The sequence below is a fragment of the Anabrus simplex genome, chromosome 1 (assembly GCF_040414725.1).
Source record: "Anabrus simplex isolate iqAnaSimp1 chromosome 1, ASM4041472v1, whole genome shotgun sequence".
Lineage (NCBI taxonomy): Eukaryota > Metazoa > Arthropoda > Insecta > Orthoptera > Tettigoniidae > Anabrus > Anabrus simplex.
The window spans coordinates 817672334-817695385 of record NC_090265.1 but is presented as its reverse complement, the minus strand read 5'-3'; the positions used below and the strand labels follow the sequence as shown (position 1 = coordinate 817695385).

Here is a 23052-nt window from a genome sequence, read left to right as displayed (position 1 = left end):
GAGCTGCCCACCTGGTGGCCATGGTCGTTAACATGACAGATCTCTATGGTCTGACATTGTGGTTAGCCGGTTCGAGCCCTGAAAATATTTTTACTATCACAATGTTGGCCAGCAGGGTGGGGGAGGTGGTGTTATAGAATTTGTAATCACTAGAATGCATGCCAAAAACTTGGATTAAGTTCCAAACCTCTTTGCAGCGCTCTTATGGAGTGAGGGCATATGATGCTGTTGATGGTGATTCGTTTTGGACAGTTGTATGTGGCTTCCTCAAGGGTACGCAGATCCATAGATGTCAAAGTGTAACTCCAAGCTACATCTGCACTTAGTATGGAAATACCACAATACCTGTTTTGATTCCTTTCAAATGCCATATAAAACCTGGAAAGTGTAAATTTTATTCATATGATATATTAATAGTCCATTTAGAATTTCCAATTACTTCATAGATAGATAGGTAGTAATTTCAACTGTCGAAGACGGGCTTATGTACTAGTAATTATACTTTACAAATGAGATTAAAGTCACATGGACTATGATGAGGGGGATAGGGATTTCCCTATCCCTACCAATTAAATAGCAACTAACAATATACAACAGGTGTCCTTTGTGATGACACACCCGAACACCTTGACTGTTGTACCCCAAAATTATCCTTTGGTGATAAATTTTGTTGAATCTTGCGTTGCTATGATGATGATGATGATGATGGTTGTTTTAAGGAACTAAGTATCGAGATCATCGATCGCTCATTGTGGAGATTCATTGGAATGTCATTCAAGTTTGGGTTTCTGTACTTAAGCCCGTTTCATCAATTTGGTATGTCATTTCCCTCGTAGTTAAATCTCTACAGATAGATCAGTCCAGTGTGTGTCTTCTGTTAGAAACTGTGACGAATGTTGGCAGTTGACTCTCTTCCTTGTTTTAACGCCTCTAGACCTCAGCCGACGAGAAGTTGTGGCATTTGCGCACGTGTTAGTTTCGGTCTGTGGAATGGACTCATCCATCACAGTCCTCACCGAGGGGTGTCAGTTCAGCTTGTAACAAGCTGTCCAGCTGGTAACTTCACTGTAGAATGTCAATTTTGCTGCCTCACTCTCTCCTACAAAACTCTGATGTACCCCACAACTCTTCTTTCCTTCTTGCCTAGCTTACTTTATGTGCATTTTGTTGCCACCACATTACGACCAAGCTCTACCTGCATTGTCACAGTATGACAGGATAGAATACAATCGCTGAATGCTTCATGAAGCTGAGTACTACACTCCTGTACATTGCGGCTATGGACAGTGATTACCTTGATGCTGGTCAACTTAGGTTAAATGCATTATGCACCACTGTTACCAAATAACTGGCATTAGAAACATAATCTTTTCTAAACTTGTGCATCATATGGTGGTAATATTATGAAGTACATATCACACACTTTCAAACAAATGAGCTGTGATTAACTTCGACCCATCCAGGCCCATTTATTAATCAAATCAATACAATGAATTTACAAACTAAACACTAACAGAAATAGCACGGTTAAAGGAATAAAGATATACTGGTAGCACCGTTTCAGGAGGGAAATGTAATTTTGGGCATTCAAACCCACATCCCACTGCTTCACCAAACCTGAGACACAATTCAAAAAGAAGCATCATAGTTGCTTATTGAATCAAAAGGTCTGTAGTGTGTTTGAAGAGTAGAGGGATTCTTCCTGCATAAATTTAAGGCAGTTTAGGAGTGGGGGTTGACGATTAATAACATTCAAGACACTTGCAGCTACAGGAAGCGTAACAAATGCCTGTACTACCAACCTGCAGTCCTCGGCTCTCCTAATCCCTTCCTACTAAACTATGCTGACCATATGCAGCATAACAGCCTTGTTAACATATACTAAATTTTGGAATTATAGGTGCCTGTTCCCTTCCCATCACCCATCATGCGACAACCATTTGAAAAGAAGAGCAGAAAGAGTCTAAATTTTTGCTAAACACACCATGAGTGGGTTTCATTTGATCTTACCTCACATGTACTATTATATTTCCAGTGTTGACACATCTTTAGTAGATAAAGAATGGATCATTGTATATTTATCTGAAGTTTAATTTGAATATATTTTGTGCTGTTGGGGTATTGTGGTACATGAGTGGCAGAGTAGCATTGGGGGGGGGAGGAGACTGGGTGCTCATCTCTTACCCACCATCCAATTCTTCAAATTCAAGGATCAAAATAGTGTAGATTCAGTAAAATATGTATGTAGATTATTTCTTTGTTATTGCTTTATTTAACATTTATATTACTTTAAGTGCCAATACTCCTTTGTTTCTTAAGCGCATGGTTTCAATATGGTACTTTTGGAAAAATATTTTCGAGTGGGAGGGAAAGCTTGCTTGCTTATGCTATTTTTCTTCTGAGTTCCAAATTTGCATTTCCTCTGCACTCTCCCTCCTCCGTCTCATTACAGAAATTTTCGATCCTCGACTTCTGTTTATTAGTATAAATATATCCAGAGTAATTCTGACTCTTTTCCTGTGTAGTGTTTATACAGTCTTACATTTTTCTTCACTTCAATAATTTCAAAAAGTTATTTTGTAATTTATCCATCCTTGTGATTGTGTTATTGCTGTTCCTGTAATCACGAAGTACTGTATCATTCATATGCTGAATGTAGTCGTTGCCTTCTGCATTTTCTAATGCTATAAATTTATTACTTAATTTTTAATCGTGGGCAGTTTTATTATTAAAATTATGAAGAGCTAAGTTATCGTATATTGATATTAGATTTACTTCTATAACATTGTTGCTTTAGCATGTGGATTTGATTTCAGGATGCAGAGACTTGATCTTCCAGATAAATGGGGAAAGTGATTTGGGAGAAGTGATGCTTGTTCCATATGTGGACATGGTTGAGCAGATAGCTGTACGCAGTGCTTTAAATCTGACTTTTGTGAATGTGAAGTGGAGTAGTGAGTATATTTAAATATTTAAAAATTATTAATTTTATGACATCCATACTACACTATGAATTTCTATTTTTGTTAATGTAACTACCCCAGTGAAGATCTTCCCTTATATTAATACCTAGGTACTTACAGCAGTCACTCCATCAACATAGTAACTAAAAGTGAGGGGACTTTTCCTCTTGGTGAAACTTACAATCACCGGGCGAGTTGGCCATGCGGTTAGAGGCGCACGGCTGTGAGCTTGCATCTGGGAGATAGTGGGTTTGAATCCCACTGTCAGCAGCCCTGAAGATGGTTTTCTGTGGTTTCCCATTTTCACACCAGGCAAATGCTGGGGCTGTACCTTAATTAAGGCCATGGCCAACTTCTAGGCCTTTCCTATCCCATCGTCGCCATAAGACCTATCTTTGTCGGTGCGACGTAAAGCCACTAGTAGAAACTTACAATCTGACTTTTAACTCCATTTATTAGCATACCACTGTCTGCTGTCCATTCCACAACTTTGTTGAGGCTTTAGTAGTTGCTCACAATCCTGTAATTGATTTATTACTCTATACAGTAACATCATCCAGATAAAACTTTGTCTGTATTTCCAGTTTTTTACACATCTAGTTCCTACTGAGCTTTACTCGAATAACCTTTTCTAAACTCAAACTGCCTTCTGTCAGACCACTTGACAGTTTCATAAACGTGCCTTGTGTCATTATAAAGAATGCTTTCCCAGAGCTTATATGCAGTGCGTGTCAAACTGACTGGCCTGTAAAGACCTATTTTATGTTTATCACCCTTTCATCTGTATACTGGGGCTATTAAAACAATTTTCCATTCATTTGATTTAGCTCCTTCGTGCACGCAGTAATCAAATTATTCACGTATAGTACCATATCCCAACCCATTGCCTTTAGTATATCTCTGAGATATTTTCGGTACTTCGCTAGTGTTAGTCATCTCCTCTACCTGGACATTATCTTTATGTCCATCTATCTTCACGCACTGCTGACTAAATACTTATGTCTCATGTAAATCCTTGCGTATGCACTCGCCTTGTCCGTTAATGATTCCTAAAATTGCCTTTCTGGAACCTGTTTCTGCATTAAAGTAACTACCTATACAGTAGACCAATCCAAAATACTTTTAACCAAAATGCCATTTAACCAAAATAACCAGATTTTTTTGCTTTACGTTTAAAACAAATTGAACATTGTTTGTTATATTATGACAAAGGAGATGAATAACTGGACTCTGACCTTGGCTGCCTCCTTTCCTTCTCTGTTGCGAATTCAGTTTCTTCTGACTCTTTCTTTAGTTCCATTATTGGCCATGTTATGTTATGACAAAGCAGATGAGTAATGGAATGTGTGGCCTCTCGACTGCCTCCTTCCTGTCTCTATTACAAACTCAATTTGTTTGGGCTCTTTCATTAGTGCACTAGTAACTGTCTGTGCAGTGGTGTCTGCACCTTTTTTTTTACCACGTTTTCATTGTGTGCCATGTCAACAAAGCAGAAACGGGTCATGGTAATGATAGAGAAAAATTAGCAGCAGGTAAAAGAATTAACAATGGTAAGATGTTGCGTACATTGGAGCCCATTTTAGTGTTGGTGTTTCCACTATTTCTGATTGGATTAAAATGAAAAACAAATTTGAAGAGCATGTGAGAAGGGTGAAGGGTTTAAAGCCAGTGCAGCGAGGCTAGGAAAAAAAAAAGAGAGAAAAATGGATACTGGATATGTCTAGTGAATATTTGTGGGAAAAGTTATCTATCGACATCTATATCATCTGATGGCCAAGCAGGCATCAATTTTTGCTGATGAGACAAAGTCTCTTAGTGCATTGGCACTGCCGGTGGCTCCAGTTAGCCTACGCAGTGGCCTCCACGGCATGCACTAGCCAGCGTATTGGTAGGTGTGCTAGGTACCAACTGATGAGCTAACCCTAGCACACGAGGGCGAAACGCTGACAACCAAGAATGAGTTAGCTGGAAAATTTATAATGTCCAATAACGGACCATTTATATTGGTATTATAAATTTACTCATTCAGGACAAATATTTCAGATTCCCTATGGGAATCAACATCTATATCATCTGATGGCCAAGCAGGCATCAATTTTCAGTGATGAGACAAAGTCTCTTAGTGCATTGGCACTGCCGGTGGCTCCAGTTAGCCTACGCAGTGGCCTCCACGGTATGCACTAGCCAGCGTATTGGTAGGTGTGCTAGGTACCAACTGATGAGCCCACCCTAGCACACGAGGACGAAACGCTGGCAACCAAGAATGAGTTAGCAGGAAAATTTATAATGTCCAATAACGGACCATTTATATTGGTATTATAAATTTACTCATTCAGGACAAATATTTCAGATTCCCTATGGGAATCAACATCTATATCATCTGATGGCCAAGCAGGCATCAATTTTTGCTGATGAGACAAAGTCTCTTAGTGCATTGGCACTGCCGGTGGCTCCAGTTAGCCTACGCAGTGGCCTCCACGGTATGCACTAGCCAGTGTATTGGTAGGTGTGCTAGGTACCAACTGATGAGCCCACCCTAGCACACGAGGGCGAAACGCTGGCAACCAAGAATGAGTTAGCAGGAAAATTTATAATGTCCAATAACGGACCATTTATATTGGTATTATAAATTTACTCATTCAGGACAAATATTTCATATTCCCTATGGGAATCAACATCTATATCATCTGATGGCCAAGCAGGCATCAATTTTTGCTGATGAGACAAAGTCTCTTAGTGCATTGGCACTGCCGGTGGCTCCAGTTAGCCTACGCAGTGGCCTCCACGGTATGCACTAGCCAGCGTATTGGTAGGTGTGCTAGGTACCAACTGATGAGCCCACCCTAGCACACGAGGGCGAAACGCTGGCAACCAAGAATGAGTTAGCAGGAAAATTTATAATGTCCAATAACGGACCATTTATATTGGTATTATCTGTCGATGTCGATGCTGTAGACAAAACAGAAATTAATCCAAAAATACAGTAAAGAACAGATTTTCAATGTAGATGAAACAGTTTTCTCTCAGAAATGTTTCTTAACCTCTAAAAATGACATTTTAATGATTATCTGAAATTTTGTTTATCTGAAACCACCTTCCCCCCCATTTCCTGTTTTGGTAAAACTACCCTTCCTTCTTCACTAAGATTCATATGACTGCCAATTATGCTTGCATCATGTTTTTCGTAGCTGACTTTTATGCTAAATTCAATCTCCTTATGTTCACAACCATTCCTAACTCCATTTTTCCGAACTTAAACCTTCTACATAAAGCGAGCCTTCACTATTCCTTACCGCCTTTAAAGGTATTGTACCTTTCCAAGGCTTCAGTACATAAACAAGCTACCGTGGTTCACAAATATGACGTTAGAATGGAGCACCATCGGTGAGCCTCGAACTCAGCCCGGTTGTCAAAGCCTCACCCTCCCCTACTAGAATAATTCGCTAGCTGAGTCGGTATCGCATTTTCGGGTCTGTAGACCGTCCGATGGGGCAGTAAGTTCTTTAGTAATAGTCTCTATAGTAGGGGGAAAAGTTAATTATGAGAGGAATACTATTTCATTACTAATGAGAAGAGAGAGAATATCTTGTATAACAAATTTTTACTTATACTAGTGAAACACATATTATTTACATGGATATGCCATACAAACACCTTACATACAGTAATTTGGGTGATCTTGATGTTTAAATGTTCGGTAGTCTTTTTCTACACTTCATTATACGTTCAAATATTCAAACTTAAGAAGGTGTTCCCGCTTGGATTATTTACACTATCTCAGATTTAGAGGGGCGCTTCCTCTCGAATTATTTCACTCTACACTTACATTAATCACACACATATTCAATCAGTATGGACACACCCCGCTGTAAATCTGTTTACCTGCCGACAATTAATATATTCAATTTGCATCAAATTATGATATAAGTCTGCTAGAATCGGATGAACTGAAATAGGCAATTTAAACTCCCAGTCCTTTGAAAGTCGCGTTACAACACTTCCTTAAGTTAAACGTTGCCAAATAGACAATATAATAAACACGCTTATTTCATTAGGATTTTTATCAATACATATATCAGGACATTATTTACACAACGTTGCTACCTATGGACAAGCACTTAGTGACTGCAATACCAGACATCATAAACAAAGTATCATAGCAATACCTGCAATAAATGGACAAGAATATATACATTTCACACACTCACTCGAACCACAGATGGTACAAGCCACCCGCTGTTGGTAACAGTGAACATAAACTTTCACTGTCTCCTGGACGAACCCAGGGTCTTCTGAGATGGGGTATATCTAACCTGGAATTCCCTGCACGCTGTAAATAATTAAGAAAAGAAATTGGAGGGACCCTTTTAATGCATATTGGAATCTGTGCGACGTTGGCAATATTTAAATAGATGCACGTAATCATTGTATCCAAAGGAAAGAAACTCGCCACTTTAGTTGTTTCCTTTCACTGAAGGAGAAACTTTTACTCCCTTTAAAGGGAGCCATAAATCTCAGCTGTTCCCAGCCCGTGACACACTTCCAAGGGGCGGCCTGCCAGCGCTTCCCAGACAGTTATTTCACAGCAAATAATCTATTCACTTCTTTCAATACTAGCCACAATGGCATCACAACAAATCCCGGCTTTATATTCAGCCGTAATCGGCACATTCATATCGCGATATCCATATCGCGTATCTTAATAACAGATTCCAAGGGAACTTCACATTTTCATTTCACACTATATATTATGGCTACAGCCTGTTCAACCATCTCGTTTCTCCTCTCGGTACATTGACTACGATGCAGATTTAATGATGATCTCCTGCCACAAGGGTTCAAATTTACCTCACACACTCGCGAACTAAATTATTAACGATGTAATATACCCACTGTCTCGATGCCTTGTTCCAGGTGCCTTAGTTACTAATTAGGAGGGATCTCTACCAGGTGAAGCGCACCAAAAAAAAAAAGTGAATTACTGACTCGTATATGCTATGGAAAGATGATAACTGGAGTAATTTTTACAGAATATTTAAGCCCTCTCTACTTGACAGCGCTTCACACTTAATTAATCTAAGGTCCTTATAATTACGCCATGCATTACTAACCCTTATATACAAAAAAAAATGGAAGTAAAATATGGTTATTCTCAAACCAAGACGACTGTATTTAATAAAAACCAAAAAGAAATGAGATTATTATTATCCCTCTGAAATAGGATATTGGCGATCTGCATTATATCTGCATACAACTTTACTTTTAAATTTACAATAGAAAAACGACTTTCAAAGCTACTTAATATTCTGGAAGTGTACTTAGCCTTTCTGGATACCGCGAACACAGCTTTACAGGGAGGCAACCATGGTTTACTCGGCTTCCATCACATCATCAGCGATGCGAAGACCTGTGATGACTTCCTGGCTGGTCACGAACATGACAGAGACGTTCCAGACGTTCTCTGCTACCAAGCAAAATTCTGGCAAACAGCTAGATGTCTCGTTCTCTCCAGTACACAGGCAAAACTCTGGCATTCAGCTGGATGTCGACGTTCTCATAGACATGTAAATGAGGGGAAGTTATCTCATGTGAATGCGTTAGTTTATTACACATCACAATTTGAATATATGGTTGGATCTGCTCAATAGCACGAGCATTCCAACCCAGTGCCGGTAATGTCTCTGGTGCCCGACACTGTTCCCTTCTCATATACCTGTTCTTTTATAAACAGCATACAGCTATTCTAGGCCCTGAATAAAGAATGTCACTGGTTAGGCCACTACTGGGTTAAAATTTCTCTTCTCACACGACCGCACTTCATGTTTATTCTATTTCACCTAGTCATGCGTAAGTCAGGCTCTCAACTGCATTATGGATTTATAGACGTGACACTGCCCTTAATTATGCCGACAGTGAGCTGTTCACTCACTTTCTTTGTATCTCTCATTTATATCGAGCACACACACACACTCCACGCACTGAGATACCTGGCTATTGAGGTTAATTAAGCCGTATTAGTTTAGGCATATATGAGGCTCGACGCACAACCTCTTCGACACACGGACAGCGGTCATTACGGTTTCGTACTGTTCCTACTATATTAATAAGCGGCACGCTGTGCTCGCAAAAAGCTTACTTAGATTGTGGTTATTTTCGCAGATATTCACAGGCTTCAATAAATTACTGCGTTTCACTGCTCACTTTATAAAAATTATTTCTCCACAGACGACTCTCACGCACTAATCACGACGAACCACTACCGAACTGGCATTGTACTGAAAATGAACTGGGTAGTGTCTGCCTCTCAGCTCTTGAATATATAGGCGAGCTATGCGAGAGACTCGGATGCTGAGGGTGGGGGAAAATGCTATTCCTTCTCAGAATTCGGTCCGGTAATATGCAACGTAGAGTAACGAACAGGGTATCAAAATGTAGCTCCTGTATTCCCATTTCCACTGAGTGACTATTTTTGAAATGGCCTCGTAGATTCTCAAGCAATCTTGAAAGCGTCCTTTTGTCTCTGTCGATGAATGATGACGAGCACAGGGGATTCCTTATGTTCGCTGGCACGGTTAGGGTCCAACATCTGTTAGTCATTAGGACGCACCCTTGTTTACAGCGTAGTTACCGCTCTGTCAGTTAAGTAGAGCACTTCTCGGTCTCATAATTATGCGTAAAATTCCTTGATTAAAATTAATGTTTGCACTTAATTATCCATTGAGTATCTGGCGATTTATAAAAATTAACAGAAATAAAACAGCTGAATTCGATAAGTTGGCAGTGGTGAATAAGCGAGGAAAACAGGGTATAATGTTAGTTTTCACGTTGGATATACTCTCTGGGCTCAGCTAGTGACCTAGATTCTCTGTCACGTGATAACGCGTCTCTTTTCATCTCGCTCGCGGTTGGAGTGAGAAAACTTCAAGTACAAGCGCTCTTGCACCGCCTTGAGGCTAATTACCAGCAACTAGAGCTGGGTCGCGCGACTCTGGATACTGCAAATCGAGTCCCGGAGCGGGTGGAAAAATTCTAACTTGGGCAGTTTTTATCGTAGAATGACGCGGAATTAAAAATAGGAGAGGATTTCCACCAATCAATACTTATTTATTGTATATATATTAAACTACAGGACCGGTTTCGACCTCATATTCAAGGTCATCTTCAGCTGAACCATATATACATATTAATATAATGAAGCTTTGATTAAGATTGTGGTGTTGAAGGAATGCCATATGATGAATGAGGTCGAAACCGGTCCTGTAGTTTAATATATACAATAAATAAGTATTGATTGGTGGAAATCCTCTCCTATTTTTAATTGTGCAATTGTCAATACGGAAATGAAGATTATAGATTACGAATGACGCGGAAAACGGCATATTTCATCTCCTGGATATCATGACATACCAGAGGTGACGTTGTGAACGGTCACAGTATGTACTTGTTTTCACATTCCTAAACTATCGCTTATATCTATCCCTTGGTTTTCTATGGTTTCCCATTTACACACCAGGCACATGCTTGGCTATACCTTAATATAAGCCACGGCTAATACCTTTCCAGTCCTAGCCCATTTCCATCCTTGCATCACTAAACTTTCAGTGTGCTAGTGCAACGTTAAACCATTAGGAAAAAAAAACAACATAGGCCTTATACATTTTTTTATTTTCCACTGATCATCATTATTTTTTATGTATTTTAAACTTTCTTATACCGAGCTCGATAGCTGCAGTCACTTAAGTGCGGCCAGTGTCCAGTAATCGGGAGATAGTGGGTTCGAGCCCCACTATCAGCAGCCCTGAAGATGGTTTTCCGTGGTTTCCCATTTTCACACCAGGCAAATGCCGGGGCTGTACCTTAATTAAGGCCACGGCCGCTTCCTTCCGCTTCCTAGGCCTTTCCTATCCCATCGTCGCCAAAGACCTATCTGTGTCGGTGCGACGTAAAACAAATAGCAAAAAATAAAAAATAAATAAACTTTCTTATGCCTCTATCAACCATGTGGTACTGCACAATAGTTCTACCTTTTATAGTCTTCCTTTCTATCATATTTACTTTTAACTACAACAGCTTCATAATCACTCAAACTACCTATCACATCAGTTTCTTTACATAGTGGGTTCGAAGCCCACTGTCGGCAGCCCTGAAGATGGTTGTCCGTGATTTCCCATTTTCGCACCAGGCAATGCTGAGGCTGTACCTTAATTAAGGCCACGGCCGCTTCCTTCCCACTCCAAGGCCTTTGCTATCCCCTCGTCACCATAAGACTTATGTGTGTCAGAGCGACATCTTCTTTTCTTCATGGGGCCTCTAAATATTAGTTCCTAATTAGCGTCGACCTCTTAAGATATTTTGCTACCATGTTTTTCCTTCATTCCCACCTAGATATACCTGCTCCTTTCACAAAGCTGCAGGTTGTTCTTATTGGGTCTTCTTGGATTTTTTCTCTCTCTGTACCTGGTAGAGGGGCTGCCTGGCCAAGGCGGTGATGGCGTACTCGGTTCGCCCGGAAGGACGTGGGTTCGAATCCCCGCCAGGAAGTCGTAAAATGTAAAAAACGAGATTTCCACTTCCGGAGGTGCATATGGCCCTGAGGTTCACTCAGCCTACACCAAAAATGAGTACCAGGTTAATTCCTGGGGGCAAAGGAGGCCGGGTGTAGAGCTAACCACTCTACCCCATCACGTGCCGAGGTTAACAATGGTGGAAACCTTTACTTTCCACTCTTCCAAGGGCCTTCATGGCCTGTACGGAGGTGACTTTGCTTTTCTTTTTTTTCTTTTTTTCTTTTTTTTTTCCACCTGGTAGTCCTAGAGTGGAGAGTCCGATTCTACCCAGCGCCTCACATTCGAAAAGTATGTGTTCAGCTGATTCGTCTGGTTCATTGCACTTCCTACATATGTTTTCTCTTATTACTCCAATTCTATATAGGTGTTTTTTCAGATAGCAGTGTCCTGTCAACAATCCTACTACCCATCTTATATTTTATCTGCTGAGTTTCAACAGTTCTTTAGTATGCTTCTTGTTTGGTCCTTTTATCAGTTCCTTTGCAAACCTGCATCCTGGAGAATTTTTACAATTTTCCACTTGTTTCTTTTGTACTCATATTCCTATGTAGTATCGGGGCTTGTCCATAGGAAGTCCCGCATGCAGGTTCTGGGCCTACAAAATGTGCTTCTGCCCCTTTCCTGGCCAATTTATCTGCCTTTTCATTTTCTTCTAAACCTGCATGCCCTGGTAGCCATATTATTTTGACAATGTTGTACTCTGACAGCTTCAGGAGAAGTGAGTGGCAATACCAGACAATCCTGGATATTACCAGACTGCCTCTAGTGCCTTATTGGCCGCTTGGCTGTCTGTAAAAATGAAAATGTTCTTATTCCTATAGTTCATTTTCAGATTTTCTTCAAGACATGTTGTGATAGCTATCATTTCAGCTTGAAAAACGGTAGTGTGTCTGCCCAGGCTCATCTGGATTGATCTCTCAGGTCTTCCCCTGTTGATCCCTCCTCCTGTGCCATCCACAGTCTTTGAGCCATCAGTCTACCAAAATATATCTTCTTTTTCAGTATTCCATTTGTTGATATCCCAGTCTTCTTTTTTTATTATCTGGGTAAGGCCTCTCTTCTTGAGCTCCTCAAAATCTCTTTCATTAAGGGCCAAAGCAATTGTCCTTCCTGTGTCGTCAGTAGTTGTTGCATTCAGCACTCCCATTCTTTCGTCAGAAGTTGGGTGTCATGCTGATGTATCCTCACAAGCACATCATCAACCTTCATCTTGTCAAATGGAGGAGGAAACTTGGTGATGACCTTTGTAGTATTCAGCACCTTCTTGGCTTCTGCCACATCCAAATTCTCCGCCTTTTGGGCATTGTCGGAGGGATAGCCTATCCCTGTTCCTTGGCTTCTTCTCTGTCCAAGTTCCAGCCGCTATTTGGCTTCCTTCCTCGCTCTCTTCTTTTCCTTGTAATGTGCACTGTTGCGAGGTGGTCTGTTGATATGAAATCTGTTGATTTTCGATGCAGAAATCCTCAGTTCTGTCTCTACGAATGTTCCTGGTTTGCTTGTAGTCACAGTCTGCTCTACTAGAGCTTCTGTTGCCATTTCTTGTTTTGAGTCAGCGACATCTTGTCCAATTGGGACTTCTGTCTCCATTTTCTCATCTTGGGCTTGCTCCCGGATCTTCTCTACTGGAGCTTCCATTGCTTCCCTTGATGTCGAAGTTTTTGAAAATGGTTCATTATAAGCATCCATATTTCAGTCAATCATAGGGTTTTTGTCCCTTCCAGAGTCCTGAGCAACGTTCTTACCATCCGTGGTGAGGCATACAGCCAAACATTGTCCTCCCGCAACTCAGGCTCTCCTAAGCAGAGACCACGCCCCTCAGTCGTCCATCTAGTGGTCCGTCCCTGGCCCGAACCTAGCCAGGTGAGTTCCCCCTTCAGTAGGCCTACTCACATGGTCTTCACTTGGCATTATTATGACCGAGTTCACAGCCATGACTTTCCCCCTAGGTTGGGATCGCCCCTTTCCCAACCCGCGGCTCGTCCAGGCTGTGTAGAGCAAAGTTATATGGTGGTTCCAGCACCCTGCAGTGAGCCTTCACCTCAATCACCAGCCCCACTGCACCTGAACCACCGTATCACCCATGTGGAGGAACCATGGATGCCTCTCTAGGATGTGTGGCCGAGGCTTACACTTCCAAGCCTTGACTTGTTCTAGTAACAATCACAATGCCTCAAGACGTTTTCTGGGCAATACCTGTTTTTGGTCCGCAAGAAGGTATTTTATTTCCCTCAGACCCTCCAGACAAGTCCGGAGGGCCCCCTATCCGCTACCTGGGACGCGCCCGATAGAGGAACAGGTAAAAAAAAAAAACACGGGTCAGTGCGACATAAAACAAATTTTAAAAAATATATATATATTTACAGACCTCATCTTGTTTTATCAGAAACACATGTAGAATATTCTTCCCTCTAGTTGGTTCCATCACTTTCTGTTCAACTGACATTCCCAGTTAACATTTGGCAAACTGAGATCACCTCTTACGATCACAATCCTTTCTGGGTCGTTACCCCATATAATTTCTTATCAAGTAATTCCGCTTCATTATCATCCCTTCCAGGTCTTGACACTGTAAAAACATCAAATTGCTTATTATCTTCAGTGATGTGCCTTACACCCAAAATTTCGTGTTTCTCATCCTTCTTTCGTAGCTTACAAATTCTTCACTCACCAAAATGAATTCTCCCCCTTTTATCGATTCTGTCCTGTCTCCAAGATATCATGTAGTTTCTGGAGGAAATTTTTGCAACCTTACTATCAATTCTTAGCCATGATTCAACTCCTGTTACAATATTTGGTAAATATATAACTATAAAATGACTTAATTCTATTCCTTTCCTTACAATACATCTGTATAATACAACTTTATGCCATTCTTACTTGACTTCCAGCTCCCTGTACTGTCATCACTCCCTAGTCCAACTTTTTTTTTTTTTTTTTTAATGTACCTCCCTATAACTCTTCTAAACAAACCTAACTTAGGGTTACCATATTCTGAAACCCCAAAATGAGGACGTGGGATTGATCAGCACACTCTTAGGACTGCAAAATCCCGAGTGAAACATTATTAGTTCAATTTTATGTTATCAAATAGCTATAAATACATAAGAAACAGGTTGCTGGTGCCATGATTTGCAACTGAAACATAGAACCCTGAGCAGCAAGTTATACATTCTGCTTCCCATTGCACTCTTCCCGACAAAAGCTTTGGTATTTTTCTCAGAGTTTATACATAAATGGATATTTCCTCTTCGGCATGGTGATAAATCGTCTTACACGAAAACAAAACAAAGTATGATCAAAACGCATTGTTCAGCTATAACAAATTTTAACTTATAAACTAAAGCAATGTTTCTGTGCCATTCATTTTGAAAATCAAGGAGCTGTTGTTTCAACTTACCTAATAAGATGATTTATTGGGTGAGGAATATGTATTTTAATGAAGATGCAGGTGGATAAATACACTAGTTCACCCGAGTCTACACATGTATCGCACAAACACAAACATAAACACAAACATAAGTGAAAACCGGAAGAAGGAGAACTACCGCAACTATCTCTAAGCTAGCTAAAAGGATTGATACATCGATTCTAAGCAATGTAAATTGATCTTTTTGATTTCACTAGCATAATAGATCGATTGTAAGCGAATAACAAACAGTGTATTCAGTAATTGATTTAAAAAATATATAACTCGTTGACAATATGAGATGAAAAGAAAAATCAAAAGATCTTACTTCCCAAAAATAAAAATGCAGACATTAGCAGAAATTGTAAAAATGTACGTGGACGCTACATTAAACATTGAAAATACGGATGTGTCTGCATAAATGCAGACGTATGGTAACCCCATTATAAGTTACACATACCCCTGCAGTTCAAGTGAATGTCATCTGAGCACAAATCCCTACTCTTAACCATCCATTAGGATGTACAAATCTCACTTCCAGGTTCCACCATACCCACACCATAGTCTCATTTGAATCCTCTATCACGTTCCAGCCAGTATCCCTCCTACATATTAGCCCACTGATAAAATCTCAGCTTTTGAGCAATTTACAGCTAAGATCTTACTCACCTTTATCCTAAACTTAAATACCAAGTTTCATGAAGTTCCTCTAACAATTTTCCTGTGATACTCTAACAGACAAAAATGAACTGAACCATTCATAGGCTATTATTTGTCTTGTCTGGTATAAAAATCAAATATCAGGTATTCAGAAAGCACAGAAAGAAGGTCAATTTTACATATATGTAGATTTTGAGAGTATTCTACTAAATTTTGTATTTTGGACATTCAAGATTGTTGTTGGTAACCACAGAAATGTTCATGTGAAGCATCTAATGTACATGGGGCTTGCCCTTTTTCAGTAGACCATCCATAAAGTTTATGATTTATGGTAAATAAATAATAATAATAATAAAAAAAAGACAAGGAAAGGGTTAACAATTTCAGGTATCTTGGTGATGCGATCCAATGCATAAGCACACAAAGAGCATAAGTTTCTGGAATTACCTAAGATCAGTAAAGTGGAGGAATCTTGTAAAGCTTTCAAATCAATCAAGGTAAATGACTGAACCAAATACTGTATACGAATAGCTGGTAACCTGTTTTGTGAGAAATAAAATCTTAATATAGGTTTTTGTACTATGACCATTAACATTTAAAAACTACATACATTCCCTCCACACTAACTGGTATCCATTCATTTACCCTCGATCAGAACGGAAATAGCGTACTTTACCCTGCCTGCGTCCAGGCCGATGTAAAGGGATCCCGGTCAGCTTCTCAGAAGAATGTCATAGTTTCATTTAATTTTTCTCATGGTGTCCGAATAGGATCATCTTCCTGTCATTTCGAAATATTATATCATCAATCACAATCCTGCTGATGGACGTCTCCATCCGACACACCTTGGCAAGGAGTCAAATTGTGTTCCTGAAACCTTAATTCTATCTTATTCTATCCTCTTATAAATAATAGACTCAATTAACTGTCAATTCTACTTATTTATTAAATATAATACTTTGAGGAAAAGAAAAAGAAAATATGGGAAGAGAACAGTGCTGTCCTGTACAAGTCATTTTCTCTGATAACACAAATAGCCACTGAAATTGTTCATCAGTTCAATAATCCTTCGTATTTACGATTTAGTGATCACGACAGCGATGTTGCTTCTGATATTCGGGAAAATATTGACCGTTATGTTATCGATGGTGGGCTTGTGTGGGAAGACACAGGTAATTACAGAGAGCAAAGGCAAATGTTCACAGCAGATTGGGCCTCAGAATGCGGCAAGATCCTGTGAAAAAATTTCAGTTGTTTTTTACTGTCAAGTTTGTAAAGAAGTTAGTAGAACAAATCGTTCTCAGATTCTATATCCTAATTCTAGTTTAACAAGTTTAAACTTTCCATATCATCATTCGCGAAAATATCGTTAATGTCTGAATCTGCAATATGGGCTCAACATGAAGTCTGTTTCTTGCAACGACCTTGCCAACTAGGCAAGAAATGCAAACATTTATTTAAGTGTTAAGACAAAAATCTGAAAACCGGGCGAGTTGGCCATGCGGTTAGGGTCACGCAGCTGTGAGCTTGCATCCGGGAGATAGTGGGTTCGAACCCCACTGTCGGCAGCCCTGAAGATGATTTTCCGTGGGTTCCCATTTTCACACCAGGCAAATGCTGGGGCTGTACCTTAATTAAGGCCACAGCCGCTTCTTTCCCACTCCTAGGTGTGACGTAAAGCAAATAGCAAAATAAATAAAAAACTTAAAAAATTGGCAAGGATATTAATTTTCTCAAAAATTGTCTCAACAAGAATCTCATTCCTAACTGCTTGAAATTTGCTCAGACGAAAAACAAATTGTTGTATTGTCATCACAAAACCCAATTAAGATCTAATTCCCTATGGATCAAAAACAAGATAAAATTCCTTTATAGGAAGAAGTCTTATGCTTAATACTCGATTATATGAGGCACATCTGAACGCATCCTCTGCGCTGGTCCCATTAGAATGGGACTCCTTCCAGAAATTCGCTAACGAAAAGATAATTTTCACACTTTCTAAAAACTGCTTGTATCATACGTAATCGATAAAAATTCAATAGATACACACACCATATGAAAGAACAATGCTTCGTCTATAGCTATATCTTACTACATTTGTAGTAGTTCAAGAACTGTTTGCTAGATGTTGTTTGAGTCATCAGTCCATAGACTGGTTTGATGAAGCCCTCCATGCCACCCTATCCTGTGCTAACCTTTTCATCTCTATGTAACTACTGCATCCTACATCTGCTCTCCTTGGTCTACCCCTATTGTTCTTACTACCTACACTTCCTTCAAAAACCAACTAAACAAGTCCTGGGTGTCTTAAGATGTGTCCTATCATTCTATCCCTTCTTCTCGTAAAATTTTGCCAAGTCGATCTCCTCTCGCCAATTCGATTCAGTATGTCTTCATTTGTAATTCGATCAGTACATCTCACCTTCAGCATTCTTCTGTAACACCACATTTCAAAAGCTTCTATTCTCTTTCTGAGCTAGTTATCGTCCGTGTTTCACTTCCATACAATGCCACGCTCCACACGAAAGTCTTCAAAAATATCTTTCTAATTCCGATATCAATGTTTGACGTAAGCAAATTTCTTTTCTTAAAAAAGCTCTTCCTTGCTTGTGCTAATCTGCATTTTATGTCCTCCTTACTTCTGCCATCGTTAGTTATTTTACTACCCAAGTAACAATATTCATCTACTTCTTTTAAGACTTCATTTCCTAATTTTATATATCCTGCTTCACCTGCCTTCGTTCGACTGCACTCCATTACATTTGTTTTGGACTTATTTATTTTCATCTTGTACTCCTTACCCAAGACTTCGTCCATACCATTTAGCAGCTTCTCGAGATCTTCTGTAGTCTCAGATAAAATAACAATATCATCGGCAAATCTCAAGGTTTTGATTTCCTCTCCTTGGATTGTGATTCCCTTTCCAAATTCCTCTTTGATTTCCTTTACTGCCTGTTCTATGTAAACATTGAAGAGGAGGGGGGGGGGGGACAAACTGCAGCCTTGCCTCACTCCTTTCTGGATTGCTGCTTCTTTTTCTTATCACTGCACACTGATTTTTATACAGATTGTAGATGATTCTTCGTTCTCGGTATCTGATCCCAATCACCTTCAGAATCTTAAATAGCTTGGTCCAATCAACATTATCGAATGCCTTTTCTAGATCTACGAATGCCATGTACGTGTGTGGGCTTGTCCTTCTTGATTCGATCCTCTAAGATCAGATGTAAAGTCAGGATTGCTTCACGTGTTCCTACATTTCTTCTGAAGCCGAATTGATCTGCTCCCAACTCAGCTTGAACTTGTTTTTCTACTCTTCTGTAAACAATACATGTTAAAATTTTGCAGGCATGAGATACTAAACTAATGGTGCAATAGTTTTCACACCTGTCACCGCCGGCTTTCTTGGGAATAGATATAACAACATTCTGCCGAAAATCGGATGGGACTTCTCCTGTCTTGTATATCTTACACACTAAATGGAATAACCTTGCCATGCTGGTTTTTTCCTAAGGCAGTCAGTAATTCAGAGGGAATGTCATCAATTCCAGGTGCCTTCTTCCTATTTAGGTCGCTCACAGCTCTATCAAACTCTGACCTCAAAATTGGTTGGGTCTCCCATTTCATCAGCATCAACAGCCTCTTCTTGTTCCAGAACTAAATTATCTACATCTTCACCTTGATACAACTGTTGGATATGTTCCTGCCATCTTTCTGCTTTGTCTTCTTTCCCTAGAAGTGGCTTTCCATCTGAGCTCTTAATATTCATACACCTAGATTTCCTTTCTCCAAAGGTTTCCTTGATTTTCCTGTATGCGGCATCTACCTTTCCCAGGACCATACAGCCTTCGACATCCTTGCACTTCTCCTTCAGCCATTCTTCCTTAGCTACCTTGAACTTTCTATCCACTTGATTCTTTAATCGCCTGTATTCTTTTCTGCCCTCTTGATTTCTAGGGTTCTTGTATTTTCGTCGTTCATCAATCAAGTCTAGTATCTCCTGAGTTATCCACTGATTCTTAATTGATCTTTTCTTCCTTCCTAACATTTCTTCAGCAGCACTGCTGACTTCATTTTTCATGAATATCCACTCTTCCTATATTGTGTTTCCTTCAGCCTTTTCATTTAGCCCTTTTGCAACATGTTCCGTGAAACGATCCCTCACACTCTTTTCTTTCAACTTGCCTAGATCCCATATTTTTGCATTCTTTCCTTTCTTCAATTTCTTCAGCTTCAGATGGCATTTCATGACCAACAAGTTGTGGTCATAGTCCACGTCTGCTCCTGGGAAAGGTTTGCAATCCAACACCTGGTTACTGAATCTCTGCCTAATCATAATGAAGTCTATTTGATACCTTCTAGTGTCTCCAGGTCTCGTCGTTTGTGGTTTTTGAACCAAGTAATGGCAAGGACTAAATTATGATCAGTGCAGAATTCAACCAGCCGACTTTCTCTTTCGTTCCTTTGTCCCAATCCGAATTCTCCTACTGTATTACCTTCTCATCCTTAGCCTACCACTGCATTCCAGTCTCCCATCACAATTAGATTCTCATCACCTTTTACATATTGTATTAAATCTTCTATCTCTTCATATGTTCTTTCGATTTCCTCATCATTCACTGAGCTAGTTGGCATATAGACCTGCACTATTGTGGTGGGCATTGGTTTGGTGTCTATCTTGACGACAATAATTTGTTCACTATGCTGGTCATAGTAGCTTACCCGCTGCCCTATTTTCTTATTCATTATTAAACACTCCTGCATTTCCTCTGTTTGATTGTGTGTTGATAATTCGGTAGTCGCCTGACCAGAAATCCTGTTCTTCCTGCCAGCATACTTCACTTATACCAACTAGATCTAACTTTTTTTTTTTGCTAGGGGCTTTACGTCGCACCGACACAGATAGGTCTTATGGCGACGATGGGATAGGAAAGGCCTAGGAGTTGGAAGGAAGCGGCCGTGGCCTTAATTAAGGTACAGCCCCAGCATTTGCCTGGTGTGAAAATGGGAAACCACGGAAAACCATCTTCAGGGCTGCCGATAGTGGGATTCGAACCTACTATCTCCCGGATGCAAGCTCACAGCCGCGCGCCTCTACGCGCACGGCAACTCGCCCGGTAGATCTAACTTTAGTCTATCCATCCCCCTTTTCAGATTCTCTAGGCTACCACAACGATTCAAACTTCTAACAATCCATGCTCCGACTCGCAGAATGTTAGTATCCATCTTTCTGATGATCGCCCCTCTCGTGTAGTCCCCGCCCGGAGATCCGAATTGGTGGGGGGGGACTAGTTTACCTCCAGAATATTTTACCTGGGAGGAAGCCATCATCAGTACATCATTCATACAGAGAGAGCTGCATGTCCTCGGGAGTTAGTTACGGCTGTAGTTCCCCGTTGCTTTCAGCCATGTAGCATTATCAACACAGCTAAGCCATGTTGAGTATTATTACAAGGCCATATCAGTCAATCATCCAGACTGCCGCTCTTGCAACTTCCAAAAGGCTGCTACCCCCCTTTCGGTGAACCATTCCTTAGTCTGGTCTCTCAACAGATACCCATCCGATATGGTTGCACCTGCGGCTAGGCTATCTGCTTCATTGGGACATGCAAGCCTCCCCACCGCGGCAAGGTCACATGGTTCGCAGGGGAGGGTTTGCTAGATAGAAACACAAAATAGAAGCTGCTACGTACGTGCGATGCACGTCACTCCGTAACAAAGATCATTGGGGGTATCAGCATGCAGTGTACAACACTCCACGTTGAGTGGTTAATCATCACTGATTAAAAAATACTACATCAGAGTGACACACCATTATTCTTATTAACAAATACATGGATATTTAGTTTGGTGCTTTCACCGCCCATATTGATATATGTTATAATATAGCTTCTTGGCTTTTGCCTTGTCAAGAAAATTAGGAGAAATTCTTTACGTCTTCAGAAGAAAAACACGTCTGTCCATGAGGGAGACTCATCTAATAATGATGGTTTGAATTTGAGAACACTTTACTGTTTGTCTGTTGTAAATGGTACTCTCATTTGTCACTAGATTGATGCGAGGAAAAAGAAATCACAGAAATTGCAGTACAGATAACATGAAAATAAATGTAGAAACTAGCTGTTGGTGTATTCAGAAATTTAAGTACCCCTTACTTTTCCCTAAAGTAGTAAGTGATTACTGTTGCCACCTCTCATATATAACAGAATAACAAGCTCTAAGAGACTACATCAAGAGCCCTATATTGCCTCTGATGCTTTTAGCAAGCATGTGGGGGAGCAGTACTGTATATCATTCGTGGAAACTCAAAGGGTTAATAGCCTTCTAGCCATTAGTTTGCATGAATATTGATTCACACTTAGTTTTTCATTTTCTTTATTTGTTACTCTCCTGTATGATCTGTATTAGGTTTGACATATTTTGAGAAATACATTTGTAATTAATTGTTTTGCAGATTTACGTGTACAATGGAAGGAAAGAGGTGGTGATGGAAAGGCTTTCTGCCGAGAATTTGTTCTCTCCCCCAATGTTGATTTGTCATCAAATGTCAGTCTGTTCTATGACTGTCCGTGGTTGAATTATTCAGATGAATTGCATGAATTTGATTTTAAGTATGAAGCCCAGAACAAAGAAACAGGACAGATTGAAGGAAAATACTATATATTCCAACTGCCTTCCAACTGGTTTATAGGTAAGATACATGCATCTTTTATTTGTTACAGAATAGCTTTTGATGTTCCTTTATATATACTCTTTTAATAACATGTTTCCGAATTGAAAAACAAGTCAATTTCTAGAATAATGTACTGTACCCCTGTGGGTGGGGGACGCAGACGAAGAATACATCCACGGTATCCCCTGCCTGTTGTAAGAGGCGACTAAAAGGTGCAAGCAAGGGATGATTGTTTTAGAACCATGAAACTACTTGTGATTAGTACCACCACGCGGGGAACACCATGGATCGCTTTTACTTGCGCGTAGTACCACTGTGTTAGGTGCCAAATAAGTTTGTGTTTAGTAGCAACAGAGTGCATTGCCCGCTTCTACAGTACCTGTGATTAGTACCAATTTAGGAGCGACACCATGTATCTGGCTTGCCTATGATTAGTACCCACTATATGAGGAACACCATGGGATAGTGCGAGTCCCTGTGGTTAGTATATGTATGTGATGAACGCCATAGGTTTGTGTTGCCTGTAAATGGCGCCGCAGTGAGCGAAACACCATAGGTCTGTATTCCATGTGCGAATTTCATTACCTGTGATTAGTACCATACTGTGTGGAATGCCGCGAGTCTACGCTACTTTTGATTAGTGTCACAACATGACAAATACCATGGTTCTACTTTCCTAGCAATAAGTACCATTATGAGGGGCCGATGACTTGAATTTTGGACCTGTTTAGACTAAAAGCATCATCGATTCAGTATTATGCTATAGACTCAGTCCCTTGGTCA

At 40.2% G+C, this 23052-nt stretch overlaps 1 protein-coding gene across 2 annotated transcripts in view; it reads left to right on the top strand.

Moving 5' to 3' along the window:
- Positions 1-23052, top strand: part of LOC136873812 (uncharacterized) — an 88826-nt gene that overhangs the window by 13057 nt on the left and 52717 nt on the right. For both annotated transcript variants that reach the window (XM_067147076.2, XM_067147069.2), the window contains exons 3-4: positions 2817-2954; positions 22051-22287. In XM_067147076.2, the coding sequence (XP_067003177.2) occupies positions 2817-2954; positions 22051-22287 (375 nt within the window). The remainder of the gene's footprint in view (positions 1-2816; positions 2955-22050; positions 22288-23052) is intronic.